This window comes from Microcaecilia unicolor, chromosome 13 (genome assembly GCF_901765095.1).
Source record: "Microcaecilia unicolor chromosome 13, aMicUni1.1, whole genome shotgun sequence".
In the NCBI taxonomy this organism is placed as follows: domain Eukaryota; kingdom Metazoa; phylum Chordata; class Amphibia; order Gymnophiona; family Siphonopidae; genus Microcaecilia; species Microcaecilia unicolor.
The window spans coordinates 71,094,539-71,122,527 of record NC_044043.1 but is presented as its reverse complement, the minus strand read 5'-3'; the positions used below and the strand labels follow the sequence as shown (position 1 = coordinate 71,122,527).

The following is a 27,989-nucleotide window of genomic DNA, read 5'->3' as shown; positions in this document are numbered from 1 at the left end:
ATAATTTTGGGTGCCACAGGCTTGCTTAAAAAGAATTTCCAAGCACATTTATCCCCCTGTTTACAAAGCCGCTTGGCAATGCATTAGCACACCGGCAGCCATGCTTTGTAAACAGGGGGGTTAGACAGGTTGTCTGTTAATGTTACAGCTTATAAACTCTAGAAGGAAGCTCTTGTTGATATGAGGAAAGTAATATGGTGATCACTAGCAGTAAATTTGAGACTGAAATCATATTCCACATACACTGGTTTAGGTTCATTACCATCATAGTTATGCGCAAAACCCATTTGGAAATATTACCCCCCCCCCCCCGAAAAAGAACTCTTTCAGGATAACCCTGACATTGTATTCGTAGTTGAAGGAAGGAAAATATACCGACTGTGATCTCAAGAGATCAGCAAACAGAACGATGGAAAAGCTGTTGCTTAAGGCAGTTAAAAAAAGAAAAATGGGGACGAATGGATGAATCAGGAGTCTTTATTTAAATCAGATTCAGATAGTTTTACTGGCACCACTATGTTGTATGCTTTGCCAAAGTTAATGCATTAGTTAGTTTAAAAACAAAATAAAGAAGGGGGGGGGAGTGATGATTTCTTTTTTTTTTAGTCTGTTTCTTTATTCAAAGATTTTGCAAAATACAAAGGAAAAACAAGAAACAGCAAAACAACAGAGCATTGACATTGTGATGCACATTACATATAAAATATAGTCAGGCAGTACCTAACCTCCTGATTTACTTGCTAATTAGTCCTGTTTCAGCATGGCGGTTCGGGTAAAACAGGGGACCAGGCTTTAAAAATTAAGCAAAGGACTTAGGATAAGAAGATCCCTTCCCTGCATATCCAGTTTCCCTGTCTCTAGGACAGAGCTAGTCGTAGTCGCCTGAGCATAATATAAGTTATATGTGTCGCCTGTTTCCTGCCTTCCTCTTCACAAAAAAACAAAACAAAAGAAAACCCTAAAGTAAACTGAACTAGAGGCCTAACTCCCTACTACTTCCGGACTTTTCACACATCCACCACGTCTACGTACTCTTCCGCACGCAACCCTTACGTCACTCCGGAACTCCCTCGTTCGGGAAAATATGATGTACACCGATGTGAGCCAATCCCTGTGCCAGAGAGACTAAAGACGACGGTACCTCATCCAATCAGTATGTGCCAATAAGGCGGGACCGTCTACAGTGGTAACCGTCGTCTACGGCTACGCCTAGAGTGGGGAAGGAGGACGAGAGCGGAAGATGGCGGCTGTACCGACGACCAGTGGGCCCAGTTCGGGACCTGGGTCTCAAGGGATCCTTATTGGCGACAAAATGTATTCGGGTGTTCTTATTACGTTAGAGAACTGTCTGATGTCGGAGGAGTGCTGTACGCTGACGCCGTCGCAGATGGACGGCCTGGATATGGCTACAGAGCGGGGCCTTCGCTGCGCCGGCTGCGAGCTCATCCAAGCTGCGGGTATTCTGCTTCGGCTGCCTCAGGTGAAATATGAAGGCTGTTAGGCTCTCTTTCGGTGTGGGGGTTTTTTAATACATTAATTATATGTTGGGAATAACGTCTTTTGCTTTCTTTTTTTGTCTTCTAGACTAGACTCGTTTTTATTCGATGGTTTCTCTGGGTTAGGCCCACAGGGCGTTGCACTTCTACTACAACTACTTAACATTTCTAAAGCGCTACTAGGGTTACGCAGCGCTGTACACGGCTATGTTAATGGTTTAATTGCGATTTAGCTGTTCGTTCTGGATTGTAATAAAAGCTTTAGGATTTGCGTAACTCCACTTTTTACCGAATAACACCCCACTTCCATGTCTAGTGTTCACTGGGGCGAATCCTATGGATAATGCTGGCTGGGGTAGTGTGGAATTTCCTGAAGTGACTCACTGCTCTTGATTGTTGAGACGTATAAAGAATGCGTTTGTTTTCTAAATCCCTGGGAAATGATTTGGAGGCTGGCTCAATTGTGAGGTAACTTTTTCCATTTCCATTCTCACTTCAAAGTTATTGTCCAAACCATGCGTTGGAAAATCGTCACTAGTAGGTACAGTACTAATATTTAGGTATGATTATGAAGTAACAGGTAAATGAGTTTAGTGTTATTCAGAAACAAATATGATTTTACCAAAATGGTACCTGGCTTCTCAGGTTTTATCTGAGTTTATGTCCAAGAATTTTATTGGTTTTTAACAGTTTGTGACCATTTTACTAAACCATAGTAAAATTTGCAGTTACTGTGGCATAACTTGGGACTTTGCCACATTGTAGGTGCAGATAGTACTTGATACCTATTGAGGGTATTCCTAGCATTTTTTATTGTAGGTCATGCATTTACATTAACACATGGTACCTGCTGTAAGGTAAAAACACATAATGTCTCCTATTTAGGAGGTGGTAAGTTGTCCTGCATTCTGCATCAGTGTGTAGTAATTGCAGCTTGTTAACAGCTAAATGTCTTCCGTACCCACTCTCCATCTATACACAACAGAGAGTCCAAGTCTCCCGCAAAAATACAAGAAAACAAAAACAAGTAGAAGGAATCCAGAAAGACCAAACTAAAATCACGGGTGTAAAAAAGCCAAAGTATTTTATTATGACCCTACACAGTCCGTGTTTCGGCCAAAAAGGCCGCCTTCAGGGGTCTAAAACAAAACAGAAATACAACATATAATAAAACATATACATAATATAGAGGATAATATGTAAAAATGACAAATATATTATCACAAACCATTTTTACAAATATATCATAAATCCATAAATATGTATGTTATAAAAAATTAAAAACATAAAAAGTTAAACTAAAACCTCAATAAAACAAATCCACATAATATAGGCAAAAGAGACTTATAAAAATAATATTATGATCAAACCATTTTACCATCAAAAGCGCTATGCGTAAAAAAATTAAAACATATATATGCGAATAAAAAGATATAAACTATCTTATGAAGACTGGTTATTAATGCGAATACTTTACGAGAGTTGAAAAGGACAGACAAAAATGATAATAGTGTTATACTTAAGGAGTAAAATTGCAACAGTACATTATTACACCCAAATTGGCATATATAGATGATATTTTTGAATATTGTGCAAATATTAATGCAAACATGCAAATTGTGGTGTTAACGTTAATATATTTAAATGATAATACCAACAGACACAATAGGTATAGTTCAAAATATAACATACCTACAGATTTGCATATACAGATATTCTTCCAAAGGTTCTCACAAATTGAGACAATCTGGACAAAAACATATATAAATATATATGAATACATGAAAAATGAAAAAAGGTGAAATACGAATGGAATGGATGATAATTTAAAAAGGAGTATTATGACACAAGAAATTGAAAAAACAAAAATTGGCTGTGATGACAGATTCCACCACACATGTGGGAAGGCAAAGAAAAACATGATCTAATTGAAAATGAGAGATAGCGTATACCCTGCAAAAACATAAAATCCGACTGACTTAAAGAGTGATATTGTCATGCCTATTATAAAAACTTAAAAGCAAAATATAATCCAATTGAAAATGATGGCATATACCCTGCATAAACACAAAAACCACTGTCTTTAAAAATAATATTCTTAATGCTCTGACATAAACACTAAATGGGCTTTGTGGTAATTTTGCGGTTACTGTGTGGTGAACCCAAGAAAACTTAATTGATAGGAAATGGCAGGAGCATGCTTGGCCCTTCCTCTGACCTGAAGCCAGTGGGCGGACCTTGTGATTATTAGAAATAAGGACTGCCTATGTGTGGCTTGGCGTTGACCAATAGTTTGCTTTGAGTGTATCAAGATGGAAGCTTCAGCCTTGTCATGTGATGCTGTCTCATGTTAAACCTCCTTGGGTGAACTGTATGTTAATGTGGCTGTGTGCTAGTAATTAAGCACTTATTTGTGTAATAACACGATGTAGTAATTGAGTCCCATTGTTTTCTAAATGGGATTATTGCGACACAGAGTTTGGAAAGAGAGTAATATAGTGAATCTTTTCAGCATGATTGTGTAATTTCTATGTTGCTTAGACATTTATTCCCAGATCTTTGATGGCTAATTGCTACAGTATCTTGCTACAAATCTTTTTTTTCGAGGAACACTTGGCTTAGGGTTGGAATGGTCCAGCATTTGTGTAATTTTGATAGAAAAGGCTTACACTTGTAGTTCAAAATACTTCCTTTTATCTGTATAAGTAGGCTGAATATTTTTGAGGTACCCAGTATATAAGGTATAATCAGAATCTTCTGGATTCTTTAGGGCCAGCGCAAGCCCATTGCAAAATTAACAAGAAAAAAATATCATTGCTATGCAGTAATCAATAAGCACACAAATTACTGGTGTGGTAAAAATGTCAGTAATCCACAGTTCATTACAAAACGTTTCACTTCCTGTTTTCATGTGAGTGGAGATGGACCCTGACCCCGAATGGTGCATCCTGGAATGTACCGAGCGGCATCAGTCTGCAACATAAGAGAATTTTTTTTTTTTTTTTGTAGTTGCCACACTGCCAGATAAAGGAAATATTCCCTTATTGACAAACTGTGTGTGTGTGGTCAGGAGCTGTCATGGTCCCAGATTGTAGTGCAGGATGCGGGAGTATGTATCTCTCACAGGTACACCTTAATGGGGGGGGGGGGGGGGGGTGCACAAAACAACCAGGAGAATTTTCTATTTTAAGACAGAGCTGAGGCGGAATTGGTATAGGTAGGTGCACTAAACACCAGGGAAACATTTTTAACAAATCGGTGGGGAGGGAGATAGGTTAGCTGTTGGACTTATGCAAAAAAGGGCAGGGAGGTGCTCGGATCATCGGGGGAAGGGTGACAGCTTTTCTGTCACGAAAGTGAGCCAACCCTCCAACATTGCCTCAGACCCAGTGGTAAGTTTCTTGAGTTGTTTGCTTAGAAACTTCACTGCATCAGGGTGGAATAGCTAATAGCTTGCTTGACATTTATTTTAATGTTCTGAGTGTAAATGGCTGCCTCACAAGCTAACTCCCATGCTGGACCCATTTCTGCATTGCTGCTAAGCGAAAGCGCACACCTATCTCTTGTTAACTGCACCCTGGAGCCTACAGTAAGCATTCTGCATCAGCACCTCTCTTTTTTTTGTGGTTAGAGGCTTGATCATGCTCAGTACAAATACTGCAAAGCTGAAAGTTTGGGTAGAATACATTGTTTTTACATATCTGCTTATTCTCACTGTTCAAACATAAGCATTTGCCATACTGGGACAGACTGAAGGTCCATCAAGCCCTTTATCCTATTTCTAACAGTGGCAACCCAGGTCACAAGTACCTGGCAAGATCCCAAAATGATAGAATGCATTTATGGTGCTTATCCTAGAAATAAGCAGTGAATTTTCCCCAAGGGCTTGTTAATAATGGCTTATGCATTCTTCTTATGGGAAGTTATCCAAACCTTTTTTTTAAATCCTGCTAAGTTAACTGCTTTTACAACATTATCTGGCAATACATTTCAGAGTTTTTAATTACATGTCGAGTGAAGAAATGTTTTACAATTACTACTTTATAGCTTCATTGTGTGCCCCCTAGTCCTAGTATTTTTGGAAAGAGTAAACAATCTAATGACGTCTACCCATTCCACACCACTCGTTATTTTATGGTGCTTTGTAAGCCACATTGAACCAGAAGAGAGAGTGCTGGGTTGCATTTGGAGTTTCTATATGCATGTCTGCCAAGAAGATGAATGTTACCTGGGTAGACTGCTATGCTAATATCCAAATAGATAAAAATTTCATACTTGTGTTTGCTTTAAATTTTAATCCTACCCCCCCCCCCCCAAAAAAAAAAAAAAAAAAAACCAAACACTTGTTTTAACTGTTTGCTATATTGTAAATGGCACAAAGCGGGGTCTGTGGCTTAGATGCATTTTTAGAGTACTCTGTGAATCTTAATTTTTGGTGCCAAAACTGACCTAAAACCCATTTTTGGTTATGTTTTCAGTCTCGCCGAAAAACACCTTTTTGAACTTGTTCTGCTTTGGATGAAACCTGTCAGGTTTCAGCCACCACTGAAAAAAAGTAACACCCCCCACCCCTGAACAGGAGTAGGCCTCCTTGGATCTACTTTACAATCCCTGGTAGTCTAGGGCTATAGTCTGGGCATAAGCAATCATCGTGCCCATGCTGGCTCTGCTCTTTGCCGTGACTTCTCACAAGAATGCCACTAGAGGTCATGCCTGCCATTTTGTGATTTGTAAAGTGGAGGAGGTAGCAGCTTATTTGGATAGCTGCAGAATAACTGCCATGATATCTAGTGCCTGTTTTATGAGGTTGCAGCAGCCATTTATTTGCAAGCATAGCTGATATGGGTAGAGGCAATTGGGATTTGTTCCTGTCCTGACTACACTTCTAGACCACTGGGAATTGTAAGTTAGGTCTGGGGTGGGTGGGTGGGTAGGAGGCACATTTTAAGGCATCCAGTATGGGAGCAGCTCCTGTTTTGGGGGAGGGGAGATAAGGAAGGGGCAAATCCTTGATTTTGCCTTTGGTCAAAATCAACCAAGCAGTAAATTTCAGGTTTTGGCTGGAACTGGAAAAGACGATTTGGTTTGTCTTAAATAGTAGTAGTATAGGTAACAATATTAAAGTAAACAAATGGTGTTTGTTGCCAGAAACCTGCTATAATTCCAGGTACTTTTGAGTAACATTTATTTACCTTTATGAACTCGTAGTTCACTTGTTACTTTCTGTTTAGTTGATTAGCTTCTGTAAACATTAGCAACAATGGGATACACTTAGCAATTTTAATTCAGAGGTGTGGTTCATATGGATTACCAGACAGGACATAACCCTTGTGGACAGAATACTAGAAGTTTAATACCCAGTTCTAAGCATATACATGACAACTAAAGAGTGCAAATTAATTTTGCTGCTTGAAATATAATGCATTCATTTATAGTTTCTTATTCTTTTCTTTGTACTCTAGGTGGCCATGGCTACTGGGCAAGTTTTATTTCAGCGCTTCTTTTATTCAAAATCTTTTGTAAAACATTCAATGGAGGTGAGTAAAGCTCTATTTTGATTACTTTACAGTGTCTTAAATATATGGATTTTCATGTAATTTAAGCTTCCACTAGTGCAGTTTATTGACTTGCTTAAGATGGCAGAGGCTTCTTTGCAGTATTTGCTTTACTGGGCTGTGGGTTTTTTTTATTTTTGTTTTGTTTTAAATATTAATGTCCATGTGGCAAAAGTCATAGGTGTTATCTTCAGTATGGTAATGATATTACTTTACACAGCCACTGCTGGTCAACAGCTCAGAGCAGTAATTAGAAGAGACTTTGGTAAACCAGTTTTCATGTAAATTGGAGGGCTTTTTTGTATCCAGATTGCTTTTAGTGTTTAGACATATGTGAAAGTAGCTTTAGTTTGACCAGTGTAAATTTGTATTTCTTTTCATTGCGTAGAAGTTAGATTTTGTAGGCCTTTGTACCTTCCAGGTTAGAGACTAGCATTGGTTAGCCAAACTGATCTCGTTGTTGAAAAGTAAGGCCAGTGCTGGACAGACTTAATATGGTCTGTGCCCAAATATGGAAAAACAGGGCAAACTTCTTCCATCTCTTTCCATAATCAGGATAGATCTGGATTGTCTTCCCCGAATAGACTCTGTAGTCTGTGACCTGAGAATAGCAAGGACAGATCAAGAACAATTATTTCCTTGTCATCAAGCAGATGAAGCCATTACGTATTGGTTATGTCCATCAACCAGCAGGGGAGATAGAGAGCACTCAAACTTTCACAGTGCCCTCTTGGCCAGCTAGCTCCACTGCCTCTTCAGTATTCTCTATCTCCCTTAGCAGGGTGGCTGCAGCTTGTTCGAGCTCCAGAAAAATCTGCCGGGAGGTGGTTCCTGGCTTGCCAGTTGTTAACCGGGGTGTTGGAGGCTATAGCAGCTTCACTTTAAAGGCACATAGGTTAGCCCTTTCCCTGCCTTACCCATTCCTCTGTGGATGTGGACATATTACCTTGTTTTCCCTGTCCTTACCCACCAACAGTGGATGCAGGCATATAGGTTCGCCCTTTCCCTGCCTTTCCCACTCATCTGAGCCTCCGGAGTCTTCAATACCTCTGCTTTCCTCACAGCTTTAAAAAAAAAAAAAAAGTCGCGTCGCGTTTTTAAACGCAGAGACGCTGGAACAGAGGTTTTTGACCTGATTTTCAGCAGGGGTGGGCCCGCGATCGGGGCGATTTTGGCGCAGAACCGCCATTTTGGATTTTACCGCCGTTTTTCGGCGATGGCTGCGGACAATGTAAAGCGCTGTTCCACTTGTGGCAAGCGCAAATCAGCAGCAGGGCTCTGTAAATCGTGCTGTATTGGCGTAGGAGCCGGCCCGAGCATGGCGAGCGATGTTTCTTCCCGCTCTGAGCTGGCAGCGGGCGCCATTTTGCTTACACCGCATGGCGCGGCCTCCGTGGACATGGAGAGACCTGAGCCGGGTGGGGCACCTCGAGATGAGGTTATTTCAGGAGTGGCTAGCACCGGACCGGATTTGGGTGCCCAGGTTGAGATTTTCTCCCCGGATTTTGTGCTTTTGCTGCATAAAGCATACATGATGAAAAGAGCCCTTCCTCAAGGGTCGCCTGAGGCTCCTCTGATTGTCCCCCCGATGGATTCTGGCCTGGGACTGCCCAGTGAGGCTTTTTTCCCGGATGCTTGGCCTAAAGATAAGCGCAGAAGGGTTAATTCCCCTTCAGATTGTGGTGCACCTTCCCCCCCCCCCCCCCCCCCCGTGGTCGGGGTGTGAGGATTCGGAGAACTCTGACAGACGTTCTTGGTCTGAGGAACCAGAGTCAGGTGCGGATTTACCACAGGATCTGGATGATCCCTCCGCGGTGAGGATTTTCCACCGTGATGAGCTGCCAGCAGGCCCTCTCGATTGAAGATCCTGACAGTGGCATGGCCTCCTCGGGTAATCCCAGGATGGCTAGTACCAAGAAAGCTGATCGGGCCTTCCCTTTGCATGACTCCATCCTAGAGCTTGTTTCGGCTCAGTGGGCTGACCCCGAGGGACCTTTGAGAGTTTCCAGGGCTATGGGGCAGTTATACCCTCTGCGTGAGGGACATATGGCTCGTTTTCAAATGCCTACAGTGGATGCCCTAGTCACTGCGGTGACAAAGAGAACTACCCTCCCTGTTGAAGGAGGTGTTGCCCTGAAGGATGTTCAAGACCATAGGCTGGAAACAGCTTTGAAACGGTCCTTTGAAATTGCAGGTCTCACTGTTCGGGCGTCTGCATGCAGCTGTTATGCTGTGAGAGCCTGCCTAGCTTGGCTGCAACAGGCAGTGGCTCAGCCTGGAGATGGAGCGGAGCCCTTCTTGGATGTGGCTCCGCGGATGGAGGTGGCCTTGTCCTTTCTGGCTGATGCCCTTTATGACCTTGTCAGAGCTTCGGCTAAACAAATGGCAGTAGCAGTGGCGGCTCGCCGTCGTCTGTGGCTACGACACTGGGCAGCGGACATGGCCTCTAAGCAAAGGTTGGTGAAGTTGCCTTTTCAAGGACTTCTCCTATTTGGTGAGGAGTTAGAGAAAATTGTGAAAGGCCTGGGTGATCCAAAACCCCAGCGCTTGCCCGAAGATAGGCAGAGGCCTTCCTCTAAGGGCCAGGCGGTCCACTCCTCGTACAGACCTCGCTTCCGTGAAGCTAGAAGGTACTGCCCAGGGCGTTCTGCTGGGTTCACTTCTCGTGCCCGTGGTCAGCAGAGGAACTCCTTTCGCTCGGACAAGCGTTCCGCAGCCGGTGGCTCAAGACCAGGAGTTCAGGGGCGACCCTCTCAATGATGGTGCGCCGGCCCTTTCCTCGATGCCTGTCATCGGAGGACGGCTTTCCCTCTTTGTCGAGGAGTGGGCCAAGATTTCCTCAGATCAGTGGGTTCTGGACCTGATCAGAGATGGATACAGAATAGAATTCAACGCCCCAGTAAGAGACGTGTTTGTGGAGTCCCGATGCGGTTCTGCCGTCAAACGGGCGGCGGTGGAGGAGACTTTACAAGGTCTGATTCAGTTAGGGGCAGTGACCCCGGTGCCTCCCGCCGAGCAAGGCTGCGTCCGATACTCCATCTACTTTGTGGTGCCGGGAAAAGGTGGGTCCTTTCGCCCTATTCTGGACTTAAAAGAAGTGAACAAGTCCTTGAGAGTGCGGCATTTCCACATGGAATCCCTGCGCTCCGTCATTGCGGCGGTTCAGCCAGGAGAGTTTCTCACGTCTCTAGACCTGAAAGAAGCTTACTTGCACATTCCGATTTGGCCCCCGCACCAGAAGTTTCTGAGGTTTGTGGTGTTGGGAAAACATTTCCAGTTCAGGGCCTTGCCTTTTGGCCTCGCCACAGCTCCCCGAACCTTTTCGAAGGTAATGGTGGTAGTAGCTGCTTTTCTCAGGCGAGAAGGTATCAGGGTTCACCCGTACCTAGATGACTGGCTCATCAGAGCAGACTCTGCAACAGAGAGCTTACAAGCTACAGCCAGAGTGGTCTCAGTACTGCAATCTCTAGGCTGGGTCGTCAATTTGGCCAAAAGTCACCTGTCCCCTTCACAATCTCTAGAGTTTTTGGGGGCCAGGTTCGACACAGTCTCGGGCTATGTGTTCCTACCCGAGCTAAGGCGGTGCAAGCTTCAGAATCAGGTCCGTCTGCTCCTGAGGATGCCCCGCCCGCGAGCTTGGGACATTGTCCAGCTGCTGGGATCGATGACAGCCACGATGGAAGTGGTACCCTGGGCGAGAGCGCACCTGAGACCTCTACAGTATTCCCTACTCCGGAGATGGTCTCCTATTTCTCAGGATTACCAATGCAGACTTACTTGGCTCCCTGCGGCCCGTCTCAGCATGGAGTGGTGGCTCTCGGACAGCATGCTGCGGCGAGGAATGCCGCTGACGCTCCCCGTTTGGTGCCTAGTGGTAACAGATGCCAGCCTGAAGGGCTGGGGCGCAAACTGCAAGGGGAAGCATGCCCAGGGTCTATGGACACCCGAGGAGTCGGAGTGGTCCATCAACCGCCTAGAGTTGAAACCGGTGTTTCAGGCGCTTCTGGCCTTTCAAGTGACCCTGGAAGGATTGGCTGTTAGAGTGATGTCGGACAACACGACAACGGTGGCCTATATAAATCGACAAGGCGGAACAAGGTGCAGAGCACTAGCCGCGCAGGCCGAACTGATTTGCCACGGGGCTGAGCTGCATCTTCAGTGTCTGTCGGCAGCTCATATTGCAGGTCAGAGCAATGTGCAGGCCGATTATCTGAGCAGGCATCAGATCGATCCAGCAGAATGGAATCTGGCAGACGAAGTATTCCTGCAGATCTGTGCCAAATGGGGCAAGCCCGTGATGGATCTAATGGCGACAAGTGCCAATACCAAAGTCCCGTGCTTCTTCAGCAGACGGAGAGATCCTCGCTCGGCGGGGTTGGATGCCTTGGCTCAACCCTGGCCTCCGGGTCTACTTTGTGTTTCCCCCATGGCCCTTGATAGGGCGCCTGCTCTTGCGGATTTGGCTGCACCCAGGAGAAGTGGTCCTCATCGCCCCGGATTGGCCAAGGAGACCTTGGTATGCAGACCTCCGACAGATGCTCCTGGAGGCTCCTCTGCCGTTACCTCTGGTACCGAACCTGTTGACTCAGGGACCGGTAGCCATGGAGGACGCCGGCCGCTTTGGTCTTATGGCATGGCTATTGAGAGGGCGCAATTGAGGGATAAAGGTTATTCCAATAAAGTTATTTCCACTCTCCTGCAAGCCCGCAAGCGGTCCACTTCCGTGGCTTATGCCAGGATTTGGTGCCTGTTTGAGTCTTGGTGTGCTTCCAGAGCCATTGTTCCAGTGCGGGCTCCTGTCTCGCCGATTCTGGACTTTTTGCAGGAAGGTGTACAAAAAGGCTTGGCCTATAATTCCCTGCGGGTGCAGGTGGCAGCGTTGGCCTCCCTTCGTGGTAAGGTGGAAGGCGTGTCTTTGGCTGCTCACCCAGATGTGGCACGGTTTCTTAGAGGGGTGCTTCGGCTCCGACCTCCAGTGCGAGCACCCTGTCCAGCTTGGAACCTGGGGCTAGTTTTGAAAACCCTGCAGGCATCTCCTTTTGAGCCGCTTCGACGAGCATCGGAGAAAGACTTGACACTGAAGGTCGTTTTTCTGGTGGCCATTACCTCGGCGAGACGGGTGTCAGAGCTCCAGGCGCTGTCCTGTAGAGACCCATTTCTGCAATTTTCAGAGTCCGGAGTCACGGTTCGGACCGTGCCTTCCTTTATGCCTAAGGTGGTTTCAGCCTTTCACTTACCCCAGCCTATTTTCTTGCCCTCTTTTTCAGAGGAAGAGTTTCCAGAATCTTTTGGGCAGCTGCACCTTTTGGATGTGCGCAGGACTCTGCTGCAGTATCTGCGAGTTACTAACTCTTTCAGGACTTCTGATCATCTGTTTGTTTTGCTATCCGGTTCTCGCAGAGGGTCTCCAGCGTCTAAAGCCACTATTGCCCGCTGGCTCAAAGAAACTATCTTTTCAGCTTATCTGCTGGCTGGCAGGGTTCCGCCTGTAGCCTTTAAGGCACATTCTACTAGAGCGATTTCTTCCTCTTGGGCTGAAACTGGAGCACTCTCTCTTCAATAGATATGCAGTGCAGCGTGGGCTTCTAAGCTCTCCTTTGCCCGACATTACAGGCTGGATGTGGCTGCCAGGAGGGATGCGCGTTTTGGTGCACAAGTGCTAGCGCGTGGTGTGGCTTGTTCCCACCCTATCTAGGGATTGCTTTGTTACATCCCATACGTAATGGCTTCATCTGCTTGATGACAAGGAAGGGAAAATTAGGTTCTTACCTTGGTAATTTTCTTTCCTTTAGTCATAGCAGATGAAGCCATGAGCCCTCCCTGTATGATTGTCTGTATGCTGTGAATCTGTTTTTCAGGTTCTGTTCTAATTTCCTGAAGTTCCTTCCTTGGGAGAAAGTTGGAAAACAATCTTCAGGATTCATGTTCAGCTTAAATTTAGGAGGATGTGTTCATTCCCTCCAGCATGTTTTTTTTGGAGGATGTGTTGATTCTCTCCAGGAGGCGCGTGTGTTCCCCTCCACTTATACAATGAGGAGGATGAGTTTATTCCCTCCAGGAGGATGTGCATTCCCTCCTTTATGAGTTCATGCCCTTGTGATGGGCCATCGTTCGCTGTGAGGAAAGCTCTTGTGATTCCCATTGCGGTTTGCCATACTGCTTTGGAAGCTTCAAATACTGAAGAGGCAGTGGAGCTAGCTGGCCAAGAGGGCACTGTGAAAGTTTGAGTGCTCTCTATCTCCCCTGCTGGTTGATGGACATAACCCATACGTAATGGCTTCATCTGCTATGACTAAAGGAAAGAAAATTACCAAGGTAAGAACCTAATTTTCCCGTATATTTTATACCATATTCATGTCATATGCTAGGGGAATGGGAGAATGCCTTAAGGCTGATAGCAAGTAAAATATAGTCAGTTTGCAACATTGCTGTGCAACTTTGGTCGCCTTTTGGGCAGACTGGATGGATTTGGCAGGTTTTTATCTGCCATCATTTACTATGGACCCAATATTCAAAGGATTTATGCTGCTAAATTACCCTGTTTGAAACTTGGTTAGGGCTGAGTGCTCAAAATTATACTATACTTTTAAATTTAGGAGCATAAAAAGTGGGTGGCAACAGGGGCAGATTTAGGGTGGGGAAAAGAAGTTAGGACCTTGGCACTAATTTTCAGTACTAGTCTCATAAATTAGGTTTATACAGTGGTGGAAATAAGTATTTGATCCCTTGCTGATTTTGTAAGTTTGCCCACTGACAAAGACATGAGCAGCCCATAATTGAAGGGTAGGTTATTGGTAACAGTGAGAGATAGCACATCACAAATTAAATCCGGAAAATCACATTGTGGAAAGTATATGAATTTATTTGCATTCTGCAGAGGGAAATAAGTATTTAATCCCTCTGGCAAACAAGACCTAATACTTGGTGGCAAAACCCTTGTTGGCAAGCACAGCGGTCAGACGTCTTCTGTAGTTGATGATGAGGTTTGCACACATGTCAGGAGGAATTTTGGTCCACTCCTCTTTGCAGATCATCTCTAAATCATTAAGAGTTCTGGGCTGTCGCTTGGCAACTCGCAGCTTCAGCTCCCTCCATAAGTTTTCAATGGGATTAAGGTCTGGTGACTGGCTAGGCCACTCCATGACCCTAATGTGCTTCTTCCTGAGCCACTCCTTTGTTGCCTTGGCTGTATGTTTTGGGTCATTGTCGTGCTGGAAGACCCAGCCACGACCCATTTTTAAGGCCCTGGCGGAGGGAAGGAGGTTGTCACTCAGAATTGTACGGTACATGGCCCCATCCATTCTCCCATTGATGCGGTGAAGTAGTCCTGTGCCCTTAGCAGAGAAACACCCCCAAAACATAACATTTCCACCTCCATGCTTGACAGTGGGGACGGTGTTCTTTGGGTCATAGGCAGCATTTCTCTTCCTCCAAACACGGCGAGTTGAGTTCATGCCAAAGAGCTCAATTTTTGTCTCATCTGACCACAGCACCTTCTCCCAATCACTCTCGGCATCATCCAGGTGTTCACTGGCAAACTTCAGACGGGCCGTCACATGTGCCTTCCGGAGCAGGGGGACCTTGCGGGCACTGCAGGATTGCAATCCGTTATGTCGTAATGTGTTACCAATGGTTTTCGTGGTGACAGTGGTCCCAGCTGCCTTGAGATCATTGACAAGTTCCCCCCTTGTAGTTGTAGGCTGATTTCTAACCTTCCTCATGATCAAGGATACCCCACGAGGTGAGATTTTGCGTGGAGCCCCAGATCTTTGTCGATTGACAGTCATTTTGTACTTCTTCCATTTTCTTACTATGGCACCAACAGTTGTCTCCTTCTCGCCCAGCGTCTTACTGATGGTTTTGTAGCCCATTCCAGCCTTGTGCAGGTGTATGATCTTGTCCCTGACATCCTTAGACAGCTCCTTGCTCTTGGCCATTTTGTAGAGGTTAGAGTCTGACTGATTCACTGAGTCTGTGGACAGGTGTCTTTCATACAGGTGACCATTGCCGACAGCTGTCTGTCATGCAGGTAACGAGTTGATTTGGAGCATCTACCTGGTCTGTAGGGGCCAGATCTCTTACTGGTTGGTGGGGGATCAAATACTTATTTCCCTCTGCAGAATGCAAATAAATTCATATACTTTCCACAATGTGATTTTCCGGATTTAATTTGTGATGTGCTATCTCTCACTGTTACCAATAACCTACCCTTCAATTATGGGCTGCTCATGTCTTTGTCAGTGGGCAAACTTACAAAATCAGCAAGGGATCAAATACTTATTTCCACCACTGTACATGGCAGGCCTAAATTTGAGCATAGCTTTTAAACTCCTAAATTAAGATGAATTATGTCCCTGAGTGAAAATAGGGCATAAACTTAGGAGCATAAATGTAGATGTGAGGTATTGTCTGAATTTTACACCCTTTATTACTATGGCCTGGCCACTATACCTGCCTGTATCAATTACAGATTTTGCTTGATCTGATATTACTCAGATTTTTCCATTGTTCTCTCCGTTTTTTTTTCTTTTCTTGGATTTTCCAATCCATTTTTGTCACTTGTGGTTTCCTGCCATTCACAACACTGGGGGGAAAAAACAAACCCTTCAGTCTCCATCCTTCCATCCCACCTAAAGATCCCTTGTTCCTGAACTTCTTGTGGGCAGAAAAAATGTGTCCAGGATTGGATAATTTGATTGCCACCAGAGATATGGGGGAGCAGTAGATAAAGTTTTAAAAAGAGCTTAAAGAATAGATTTTTCTCCTTCTCTCTCCATTCCTTAAATTTTGTGTGAGCCTAATCTGTTTTCCCTTCTGCCTCCCTCTTGTGTTTATACTTACAATTCCTTGGTGTGATCTCACCTTTTTTTTGTTGTTGTTTTTTTAAATCTGATCCCTCCCTGAAATTGATGGATGCTGTCCATTCCAGTTGACCAAAATATCAGTATGTTGCATTACTTGTGTTTCAGCATGTGTCAATGGCATGTGTTCATCTGGCGTCCAAAATTGAAGAAGCCCCAAGACGTATAAGGGATGTAATTAATGTGTTTCATCGTCTTCGACAACTAAGGGAAAATAAGTAAGTGTCATGGTTTTCAAGACAACACACTACTGTGCTACTTGAAATTTCTGTATATCTGTGTGAAGAATTTTATTTCTTTACCGTTTAATGAAATGACTGTAATGGATTGAACTCGGGCCAGAAGTAAAAACTAAGGGTTTGGGCACTGCCAAATGTTCTGAAGCTCTGTCAAGTTTTACATTTTTCTGTTACTTTGTACAAATCAAAGTAAGTTAAAATATAAAAAAAAAAAAAGCAGCAAGGGCAAAACCAACAAGCAATCCGAAATAATTACCAAATATTGGTGGTGAACGGAGGAAAGATTTAACAAAGCAAGACAATTTGTAAAGAAACCAGAATGGACTGCTAGATAACATTTTTAAAAATCTAATGTTGTGTGTGGATTAGGCTTTAGACACTTTAATAAGAAAGTAAGTTATTTCCAGGACAGACTCAGAAACGTTGCTAGCAATCAAAAGCTTGGGTGGAAACTGTTTTCAACCCTCTCCTTTATTCAGATTATAAGGAAATAGTATAAAGTTCCATAAGAACCGGAGCCTGGCAGCTAAAAGCAAAACAATGGTGCATTCTGGATGAAGGTGGAATTTTCAGATTAGATTGAGAAGATTGAAGAGATTTGACTGGCGAATGATACATCCAGCTTGACAAATATTTTCTGAATCTAGGAGCCATTAGGGGAGTAAGAAAGTAAGCTGCTTTCTCCTTAAATCAGATCAGAGAGATTTTTATTTGTCCCCTGTAATGACACCATAGCATGCTGCTGGCAAAATCGGAGCCAGTGGCCAATAACCTCTCTCCCTCCCTTCAGCTCCTTTATTTCAGACTTGCACATCTCATCTGCCTAATTTTTCTCTCACCCAGCTACCCTTTCTCCTGTCCCTTTCAGCCCCCCCCCCCCCCCCCCCCAAATAGCTCTCTCAAATCTTTCTTCTCCTCAGTCATATCCTTTTCTCGATCCTTCCACCTTAAGTACACAAGTAATGCCACACTGTGAAAAGACCAAGGGTTCATCGAGCCCAGCATCCTGTCCACGAAAGCATCCAATCCAGGCCAAATGTACAAACATTCTATACATGTTATTCCTGGCATTGTGGATTTTTCCCAAGTCCATTTAGTAGCGGTTTATGGACTTGTCCTTTAGGAAACCGTCTAACCCCTTTTTAAACTCTGCCAAGCTAACCACCTTCACCACGTTCTCCGGCAACGAATTCCAGAGTTTAATTACGCGTTGGGTGAAGAAACATTTTCTCCGATTTGTTTTAAATTTACTACACTGTAGTTTCATTGCATGCCCCTAGTCCTAGTATTTTTGGAAAGCGTGAACAGACGCTTCACATCCACCTGTTCCACTCCACTCATTATTTTATATACCTCTATCATGTCTCCCCTCAGCCGTCTCTTCTCCAAGCTGAAAAGCCCTAGCCTCCTTAATCTTTCTTCATGGGGAAGTCGTCCCATCCTCGCTATCATTTTAGTCACCCTTCGCTGCACCTTTTCCAGTTCCACTATATCTTTCTTGAGATGCGGTGACCAGAATTGAACACAATACTCAAGGTGCGGTTGCACCATGGAGTGATATAACGGCATTATAACATCCTCACACCTGTCTCTCATTTCCCCCACCATATCCACCAGTGAAGGAGTAGCCTAGTGGTTAGTGCAGTGGGTTTTGATCCTGGGCAACTGAGTTCGATTCCCACTGCAGCTCCTTGTGACGCTGGGCAAGTCACTTAACCCTCCATTGCCCCTAGTACAAAATAAGTACCTGAATATATGTAAACCGCTTTGAATGTAGTTGCAAAAACCTGAGGCAGTATATCAAGTCCTATTTCCCTTTCCCTTAATAGTAATTTAAAACCTAACACCCTCCATATGCTCCCCCATCGCCCTTCCAAGCCTTCAGCTATCCAGCACTGTAGCCCCACCCTCCCTTACCTTGCAGTCTATTCTATACCATATGCTTCTTTGAGCCACACAGTGAAGGAACTCCTACATTGACCTTGGGATGTGAAATCTTGCAAGACCAGTACAGGAGTTCAACACCACCTATTCAAACTTACTGAGAGCTGCACACTGTGGATAAAGGGCTTTTACCAAAGTGAAGATTAAACTGCAAAGGGGCATTCCTTGGCATCCCTCTGGACTGGCCTAGAACATAGTAACATAGTAGATGACGGCAGAAAAAGACCTGCACGGTCCGTCCAGTCTGCCCAACAAGATAAACGGATATGTGAATGTGACTGATGGGTTGTGCATGTCTCCCAGCATGTGGAGACTGAAAACTTTGACTATAGAGAGCCAATATGAGCCCTGGCGAGCTAGAGAGAGGCTGAGGTCCACGGGGGGGGGGGGGGGGGGGGGGGGGGGGGGTCTCCAACAGCCTTGGTGGTGGTGCACTCAGGTGGCCGGGTCCCTCCCCCAAAGTCCTGTTGTCTCCTTGCAGCACTGCTTGCTGCTGTGTTTGTGATAGTTTGCAATGTCCTCTTCAAGGGAAAAGAAATTTGAGGCCCGGGAGAGGCGGCCACATTTAAGAAAAGAAAAAAAAAGCTTACAAGTGTATTGAGGCGCAAACAAGCAGAGCAGCCCTGTTCCACCTTCGCAGGCGGTGGTTTTGTTTTGTATTTTTTTTCATGGCTCTAGGCGTCTGCTTCAGCCCTGCAATTGTGCGAATTCCCTCTGGATAAAGAAAAAAGGCCGTTCCAGTGCTTCAGAGCGCAATGCGATAGCAGAGAAACTCCGCTGTTGTGCAGTGTGTCAGCGGCAGAGGCGAGCAGTACCTACAAGTACTGCTCTATGGTAGTTTTGCCAGAGGCAGGTCCCTCTCACTTCACTTCCTCGTCAGTGGTAGCGGCTCAGATGAATTCGGGTGTCGGAAAAGATAAGGCGTCTGCTCCCATTATGGCGGGAAACTGCCATTTTGCCCTCTTGCCCTCACAATCTGTGGCTCTAAGCTTGGATCTGATGAACAAAAGTGTGTGTGTTTTTTGTTTAACAGATGAAATCCAGGTAGGTACTCCAGATATTTGTAGAGCTGTAACTTGGTGGTGTTGCCATTCACTTGCTAAGCACTGTCAATTGGATGTAAGTGCTAGACTGGAAGTAACCTTTAGATCCACTATACTAGAGCAGGGATTTCTGATTCCTGGAATGGGTTCATGAATCATGTCCTCATTCAAGGGAGCTTTGGTACTTGACATTAGTTCTGTGCTTGTCTGGTGGTGATAAGGAAAGTGAAATTTATTACCTGCTGACCTCCTTTTCTTACCAGACCACTCCAGGTTCCCTCCTTTAATTGTTACTATTGGTTCCTGCTCATGAGAAGCTTTTGTAATATTCCAGAAGTGGAGCCTTAATTTTTCAATCCCCGACTTCCTTTTTTTTTTAGGAGAACTGATAGTACAAATGTACTGTTGAGCAAAACTAAAAAACTATCTCAGTACTGATAGATTTGCACATGCTCTGAATAGGGCAGCGCTCAGATTTGATTGACTTTGTCCCCCAGTGGTTTGTGGATATTGGCTCTGAACTGGTCTGGCAGGACTGAAGAAAAAGAAATGGACATGTAATGACCAAATTTCACCTTTGGTTTTATTCTCTGTTTATCTTGCAGGAAACCAGTGCCTTTAATATTGGATCAAGACTATGTTAATTTGAAAAATCAAATTATAAAAGCAGAGAGGAGAGTTCTAAAGGAGCTGGGTTTTTGTGTCCATGTAAAGCACCCTCACAAGGTAGGTAAAAGCACTACCAAGTGTATTAGCAGTTGCTTCACCAAATGGCTACACATATAGCTGGAGTTAATGGATACTTTCATTCAACTGTTAATAGAAATTTTTTTTCTAACTTACGAAAATTTCAGCAGTTGATTATATGTAAAACTCCCTTACAAGCAGGTGGATGTTGCAAGATCAGAAAACTGAGCATCTATTATGCATACCTACCTGTAAAGTGATGCGCAAAGGGAAAAATAATCCTAATGATTTTGGTAATTTTCAAAATGACTTATGCAGATCAGTGATTACTTCAGAAGTGGCACCTTTTGAAAATTTACTGCGTGTTCTATGAGTAAATTACATGCACATAATATAGCAGCGTTTCAGGGAGTAGTCTGGGTAGGTTAGTTTGCATGCAAGAACTTGTTGCATAACGTAGTACAGGTAGCTGTGTTCGTTATCTGCCAGGACAATTTTCAGAGCAAAATGTAAATGTTTGTTTTTGAAAACTGTTGTAAGTTAGGTGCCTCACAGCATGCATATTCATGTGGGCTGCTATTACCCCCTTAGACATATATAATCTTGGGTTGCATAAGTTTATAATGGCAACACACCAAGTGTTATGTGCAGTTTATCACCTAATCTCAAAGAGAGAGAGAGAGAGAGCTGAACTGGAAGGTACAGATAAGAGCAAATGATATGGAAATGGCTCCTTTTATTCATAAAGGTTAAATAGGTTAGTGTTCTTACCTTGAAGAGGGAGTATGGAAGGTTTATTAAATCTGGAGTTGTGTGGAATATGTAAATAGGGAACAGTAGGGTATTAAAAAAAATACTTTAATTTGGTGTTCAGTTGAACAGTAGAATTTTTGCTAGAAGATGTGATCCAGGTTAATAGTGAAGCTGTGTTTTGTGTTTAAACAAGGTTTGGACTAGTTTATGGAGGACAGATCTTAAGCCATGATTAGCCAGGTAAACCTTGGATTGGAAGCTGTCCTAGGACTGGGCTTCCCCTTTAGGATTAGCTTAGAACTGCTATCTTTGGTGATCCAGATTGGCTGTTGTCAGTGACAGCATGTTGGACTCAAGTGGGCCAAGTGGTCTGACCCAGCTTGGCATATCTTATACTATTAATGCACTACTGAGCAGATTGGCAATATTTTACCAAGTGGCTACACGTGTATAGAAGAAACTAGTAAAGTACTTTCATACTGCTGCAAGCAGAATATTTTTATGCACGTTTTTCTTTGTGAGAAGGGATTTCAGCTGTTAATGGTGATACTAGTTAAATAGTTGGTCTCATATTCTTAAAACCTTTTTCATAGGGGTAGTAGGCTTTTATTCTAGGTTAGGATTATTGATTGGGTGTTAACTGGAGATACTGTGGACCATTTTATGTTTAAACCCCAGTTCAGTCATAACTAACAGCATAGGAGTGTCTGGATCCTGGTGCTGTAGTATTGCAGAGCATAATTTCTACACTTTTTAAAGGAGTAAAGATTTTATGTTCCAGCAGGTGTACCATGGTTGCCCAATTTACATGCCCACACCTAGAAATTCTTGACAATAACCACCTAACTCATATTTTCCAGATAATCGTTATGTATCTTCAGGTGTTAGAATGTGAACGTAACCAACACCTGGTCCAGACTGCATGGTAAGTTGATTGTTCTCTTGTTTTTAGAAACCAGCAAGGGCAGTAGCAGAGAGGTTGGCAGGCTCTCCAGTCATCAGTGGCATCAATGGCATGGACTCCACTGGTGCCTGGAGTTCTGCCTCTTGCACGGTATTGATCATCTGTTGAAACGTGTATGTTCATTAAGATGGTAAGGAAACAAGACTCCACATCAGTTGCCTGACCCTCAAAATAAACTGTTTGTTCTTGCAGGGGTTAACAATCGGTGATACTATGGATAATAAAGTGGATTGTATTCCCTTGTGTGTTGAGCGCTTTCTCTTTGCTCAGCCTACAGGAGGGATTATCTTGCTGTGTCTTAATGCTTCATTCCTTCCCTTGCCTATACGGTTGTGTTCATCTTAGCATAAGGCTGCCTTTCCAATCATCCTTTACTCTCTCCCCATTTATGGGGCTCATCCACATAACAGTACTTATAACAAACTTTAATATATAGAAAGGGGTGTAAAAGTATGGGGCGTGTTTCTGCTGACTAAATTGTCTGGTGCTGTTACATAAATGATGGAGAACCAATTTTAACTTTTTCTTTTCTGTACTCTTTTGATCAAAGGGTAGCCTGTGATGGTAAGTGACTAAGCCATCTCCTCTGCTGTCCAAGCGCTTTGGTGCAGGGATAGCGGCCGTCTTCTGTCAATCCAATGCAGGCTCTCCAGAGAGAAGGCTGACTCTCTAGACAGGTGGTATATACAGTATGTGGTTAGAATAACTGGCCTACGTTTGGTAACTTTGTTTATATTTTGCTGATCTAAATGTACTTTTTTAATTTATTAAACTGATTATATGCATCTGTAGCAATTATAGTCTTTTAAGATATATCAATTATTGTAAAACCATTCTTAAAATTCAATGAACGCAAAGATTTTATCCACTGTAAAAATTATGTACATCCCTGGTTTAGCATGTTTTTTTTTATTTTGCATAAGTACACAATGCTTGTTCTTAATCTAATGGTGACAAGTATTTTTTTTTTATTATTTTGGCATTTTACAGTACTTTAATATCTCACCTACATATTTAGTTCAGTAAAAGAACATGCACATTTTATACAGATGAAAATGTAATGTGTACATGAATGTTTACACTTTCTCTGCCCACACTCTGTTTTGCCCAGTGTGCCAGCTGGAGCCCTTCTAACTGATGGTAAAACAAATTTCAGCCAAGTGGTGCATACCACTGTACCTATTCTATAATGAAAACCTATGTTCTTAAGTTTTGATTGTGAACCACTTTGTTAGGAAAGGCAGTATATCAAATAAAATAAACCATAAGAGGTACCATCCTTACACTTAAGGACTTTTCACCACACCCTTCCCTGGTCAACTGTATCCTTCATCAGTGGTTTGGTCACTTGCTCTTTTCCCTGTATCCCCCAGCAGACTTATGGGTTCTATGTGCCAAGAGTGCCACCTCAAAGCCAGCTAAGGTCTTCTGCTTGCATACCTAGTTGTAGCTGCTCCTCAGTGTGAGTCAAACCCAGAATCTCTAAACCCCCTTCAGGTACTTGATCCACCACACCTTCCTTTTGAATTGAGCTGCTGCACTTACGAAGTTTTGCTTTTTTGTCCTGCTGAAACACAATTATGGAATGAATGAAATAATGACTGTTATGGAACATATGCAGTGTTTTACAGTTACAGCCTTCTGAATATACAAAGACTTGTTGAACAGGAAAGCTTGGAAACCATTTTCACATGGACTTCATGGGTTACAGAAGAGGAAGACAGTTTGTGAGCAGCAGTTAGCTGGAGGCTCTCTTAAGAGCCTCAGTCTCAACCAGACTTTGTTTTTTTTTTTCTGCTTTGTTTCTCAATGGCCATAGTACTTGCAACTTTCAACTTGCCCATGACGAAGAGCCTGTTGGACTGGTTATGGATTTCTTAAAACGAACTGTTAATGGTGCATGTTGGTGTGGATGGCAGTGGAAAACTGGGACAAGAAATGACAACTCTCATTGACTTTTTTTTACATATTTGCATGCTGCTTCTATCCTAAAGAAAGATTGAGAATAGGTTCCTGTGGGTAAGATAGATGTCATGCCTCATCTGTATAAAAGCACAAGACCAGGCCAGTACATGTTGGTATGTGGGCAAGTAGGAGTAGCAGAGTTAAAATGGGTTCTCCATCATTGTGTTTGCTGCAGGTTCTCTTCATCTTCAACCTGATCCCTTTCTCTTTTTTTTTTTTTTTTTTCTCTCTCTCTCCTCCAACCCCCCCAAGAATTTAGTAGAAATACCAGACAGTGTACTTGTTGATATTTCACAGTGCTAAGGGACTTCTAGGATGTGCAATTCTTTGGTCTTCTCTTTCAGGAATTATATGAATGACAGCCTGCGCACAGATGTCTTTGTGAGATTTCATCCAGAAACCATCGCATGTGCTTGCATTTACCTTGCTGCTAGAACATTAGAGGTCAGATAACATGCCTTAAATTTTTTTGAATCACAGCATGGTAATTTTATAGATCATGTGGAGTGTGGAAAGAAGTGTTAGCTGGGGCAACAGAGGAGACACGTCATTTCAAGGGACTGTGTGGCTGTAAAATGTGTTAGCATGTGTATGCAGCCAGTTGAATTTTAGCTTGCTTGGTTTATTCTGTCATAGATTCCATTACCTAATCGACCACACTGGTTCCTCCTGTTTGGAGCATCAGAGGAAAATATTAAAGAGATTTGCTATCAAATCCTACGACTGTACTCTCAGAAAAAGGTTGGTTTTTATGTATTTGATGCTAAAGGAAAAAATTTAATGTGAGAAATGAGGGATTTTCTTTAAAAAAAAATGTTTTTTTAAATTTTCACCCTCTTAATCATCTTAACCTTGTCCAGTTACAAACTGGATGGCCATTAGTCTTCTGACAATACCATTGGCCTAAAACTGTGGTAGAGAACATTGTACTATATTGTATTAGGCTCCTAAAGTATTGCTTTCATTATTTGTTGAGTGGAGTATGCACAGCTCCATGCAAGATCAGTTGCATGTTTACAAGAGATGTCCTGAGCTCTGGTCACCACACTGCCTTTCACTCCTCTGAACTAGAATATAGCAGATAGGGCTGTTCAAGAAAGTGATCTTTCTTTATCCACTGAATTACAGGCTGACCTAGCATACCTGGAAGGCAAAGTTGAGCAAAGAAAATATGCACTTGAAGAAGCTAAAGCAAGGGCAAAAGGGCTGTTGCCTGATGGGACACCCTGCTTGGAAAATGCACCTCAATTTTCTCCCGTTTCAAAAAATGGTGAGTCATAGCACAGAGTAACTTTGAGCTGCCCTGCTTCCATGGATTTTTATAGTACAGTACGCCGATTATCTGGACTAACCTTGGCAGAGAGCAGTCTGGATAATTAGACATTCCTTTTTGAAAAAAGCGCACACTTTTGAGCATTACATGTTGAGCATTTTTTTGCTTTTGATATTTTGTTCCCATTTGTGTTGGGTTTATTTTAAAAAAATTCTATTTACTGTATATCGGGCATAATTTGAGAACTAATATAGAGATTACAATGAGAATTTTAAAAAATAAAGAACCAAAGCAGTCTGGATAATCTTAATTGGGTAATCGGCATCCTACTGTACAGTTACCTGAGAGATGCTAGTTGTGCCTCCTTCTGCCAAACAAGTCTGCTGCTTTCTTTTGGCAGCCTGTCTAGAACAGTTTGCCTGGATTGACAGAGGCACTAAGTAATAAAATAGGAATGTTTCAGCAGGGAAAGAATATGTTGTGCCTAAAGAGAAGTCAGATGCAGGACACTACTGCTTATTGCTTGATGGTTATTCCCAGCAAGCAGTCTTAATTATTTCACCTTTTGGAAGCTTATACTCAAGTAGCTCACCAATCCAGGCATTATGCTAAAGCAACATGCCACTTCTCCATAGCAAAATGGATTGCTGTACACAGAAAAATGCTAATTCCAATTAGGTTCCTTGGAATGCACTGCAGTAAGATGAGTTACAGGGATTTGCAACCTCCACGTTGACAGAGGAGCTATCAACTTCAATGCATTTCTTATATACTGCAATATTCCCCTGAAGGGGTCCAGTGCAGTTTGCAACATAAAATTAACAATTCCAGTGTAATACAGTCAAAGTAAAATTACATAATACATCACATTACTGTTTAGGTTGAAAATGAGTCACGGTTGCCAGTGTTTAAAGGACAGTCAAAGGAACATTTATTATGCCTGGCACATTATGTTCCTGCCTGAAGGGGACTATTTTGTATGTGAGTGATTAGATCCCTGGAAATGAAACTTGTTGGGTAGTTCCTTTTTGGAATTACGATAATTGCTGTCTAGTCTACCTAGTCTGTACTGGTTGTACAGTTATTGTTGTGGTATGTTTAATTGTTTTTATATATGTTTTTGTTGTGCTCTGCCCTGGATAAGGGCGGACTAGAAATAATAAATGCATTACAAATATCTATATTCCAAACAGATTCATCCTGTGATTGACTTTAATTGCCTGCTTAAAACCAAAAGAGAAATACACTTTAAGAGATGTCCAAATATACTTTAAATAATGTTATAAAATCTTTATTTCAGACTCCCCAAAGGAGGGGAAAGCAAACAAATCATCTCCACTGTCGGTTCAAGCCATGAAGAATGCCAAAAGAAAACTTGATGTCAAAAGAGCTAGATCCTCCAGCCCTGTGAATGGGTAAGACTGTTAGGAGCTTGATTTTCTGTGTGGGTTTCAGGGTGCTCCAAACATGAAAAAGCTGATTTTAAGCTTGTTTTTCTACAGCTTACAAAAGGAGAGATGCAGCAGGAGCCGAAGCCAGGATCGCAGCTACTCCAGATCTCATTCTAGGTCAGAGTCACCCAAAAGGAGGTAAGCTTTTCCCTGTCAAAAGTATGAGGAGTTAAGGCCCATGGCCTTCATACCACAAGTTTGAAGCATTGCTGTGTTGTGGTTTGGATTCCCTTGATGGGTTACAGGAGTTTGCGGGTACTGTGAGAATGAAACACATTAATATTGCAGTAGTGTTAGTTACGAAGTTCAATGGGGGGGGGGGGGGGGGGGTGAGTGAGTTTCTCAATTCTAGTATCAAATTGTTCCAGTCTTCTCTAGCGCTTATCCTTTTTTGTAGAAGACACCATTGCATGTTAAATGTTCTTGTGTAAGAAGCATTAGTTAAGGTGTGTGGGGTGACATCTTAAATATTTTTCCCTGTTTGTAACAGAAAAAGTGAAAGTTACTCTCCCTCCAGTGATTCTAGATCACGTAGTCGCTCCAGAAGTAGAAGTGACTCTCCTCCAAGGCAGTCAAATCACAGTTCCTACAAAAGCTCCAAGTCCTGGGCTTATGAAGCGAAGGACCACAAATACTCCAGCCAGAAATACCGGCATTCACGCAGCAGAAGCTCTTCCCGGGAGCGCTCCTCTGAGAACCCTGGCAAATACAAGAAAAGACATCACTATTACCGAGATCCAAGGCATGAGCGTTCACGATCTTATGAGAGAATGGGCCATCGCTATGAACGAGATCATTCTGGACATGGCAGGCATCGGAGGTGAACCAAATGTGAAGGCAGACTTTCCGGGGTGTGTGTCTCTTTCTCCAGTGACAGTCGGGTGCTGAAACTACAACTTCACCACTGCACATCTCTGCCTTGAGAGATCTCATTAATTTCCCTTTTGCCATCAGATGGTGGATGCTGTTAATGCAACAATTGGTGCTAGCCTTAAGTATCTTCATGAATTGTATGGGAAAGGTCGTTAATACATCATTTGCATTGACAACAAGAGATTTGAGAACTTTCTGTATGTTGTCCCGATTGCAAAATTGAGAAATGCTAATGTTTACAACAGTTCAGGACTTGGATCTTTTGTATGAAATCCTAATTACATTATTCAGATGTAAAAATCCTGTCTTTTTAAATAGAATATATGCCTATATTAGGTTTATATTTATCTTTTTTTTTTTTTCATTTGAAATGGTATGCTTTGGGTGTGTGGCCTAATGCTGTGCATAATGTAAAATATCTGTATTATATGTTTTGAGAGTTTTACTAAGAAGACTGGGACTTAAGTGAATTGCCATAAGGATGTGATGTCTGGATACATTTCTGGAAAGAGTATTTTGTATCTGCAAGGTGCTGAGTGCAGGACACCAGCATGCAGTAGGTATAGCAAATATATAGAAGTTTCGGACAATATAACTTTTCTTTGGTTGGTTAAACTCTCAGCACTCAGGAGAACTGAAGCTTTAAAGAATGGTTAATTTGTCATTCTCCTTGTTAAATTTGAAAAATGACCACAGTTTATATCTTCAGTTTAATGGTGTATCTGACCTGTACTTTTCTTGATTCTATTAAAAGTATTGTGTTTTCTATTTGAAGATCTTTGTCTTTAAAATGTATTTGCCTTGATAAAGAAGCTTCTAATTAAGTGGAAGTTCATTCCTTCACTTGGAGCTATATGAAGTTGAGTGGCTTTTGTTCCTGTAATG

The 27,989-nt window shown here is 42.9% G+C and overlaps 1 protein-coding gene across 3 annotated transcripts; it reads left to right on the top strand.

Annotated features, from left to right (window-relative positions):
* Positions 1-1,198: 1,198 nt before the first annotated feature.
* On the top strand, positions 1,199-27,878 carry CCNL2 (cyclin L2). Of its 3 annotated transcripts, none has more exons than XM_030186263.1 (11): positions 1,199-1,480; positions 6,959-7,033; positions 16,021-16,130; positions 19,744-19,864; positions 21,439-21,503; positions 23,852-23,951; positions 24,144-24,248; positions 24,636-24,777; positions 26,081-26,195; positions 26,283-26,389; positions 26,421-26,713. In XM_030186263.1, the coding sequence occupies exons 1-10, from the start codon at positions 1,241-1,243 to the stop codon at positions 26,371-26,373; spliced, it is 1,164 nt and encodes a 387-aa protein (XP_030042123.1). In that variant the 5' UTR covers positions 1,199-1,240; the 3' UTR covers positions 26,374-26,389; positions 26,421-26,713. The 3 variants fall into 3 exon arrangements, with proteins under 3 accessions (XP_030042123.1, XP_030042122.1, XP_030042121.1); XM_030186262.1 differs by lacking the exon at positions 26,421-26,713 and adding an exon at positions 26,749-27,878 and having other exon boundaries at positions 1,200-1,480; positions 26,283-26,369; XM_030186261.1 differs by lacking the exon at positions 26,421-26,713 and adding an exon at positions 26,722-27,878 and having other exon boundaries at positions 1,201-1,480; positions 26,283-26,369.
* The last annotated feature ends 111 nt before the right edge of the window (positions 27,879-27,989 follow it).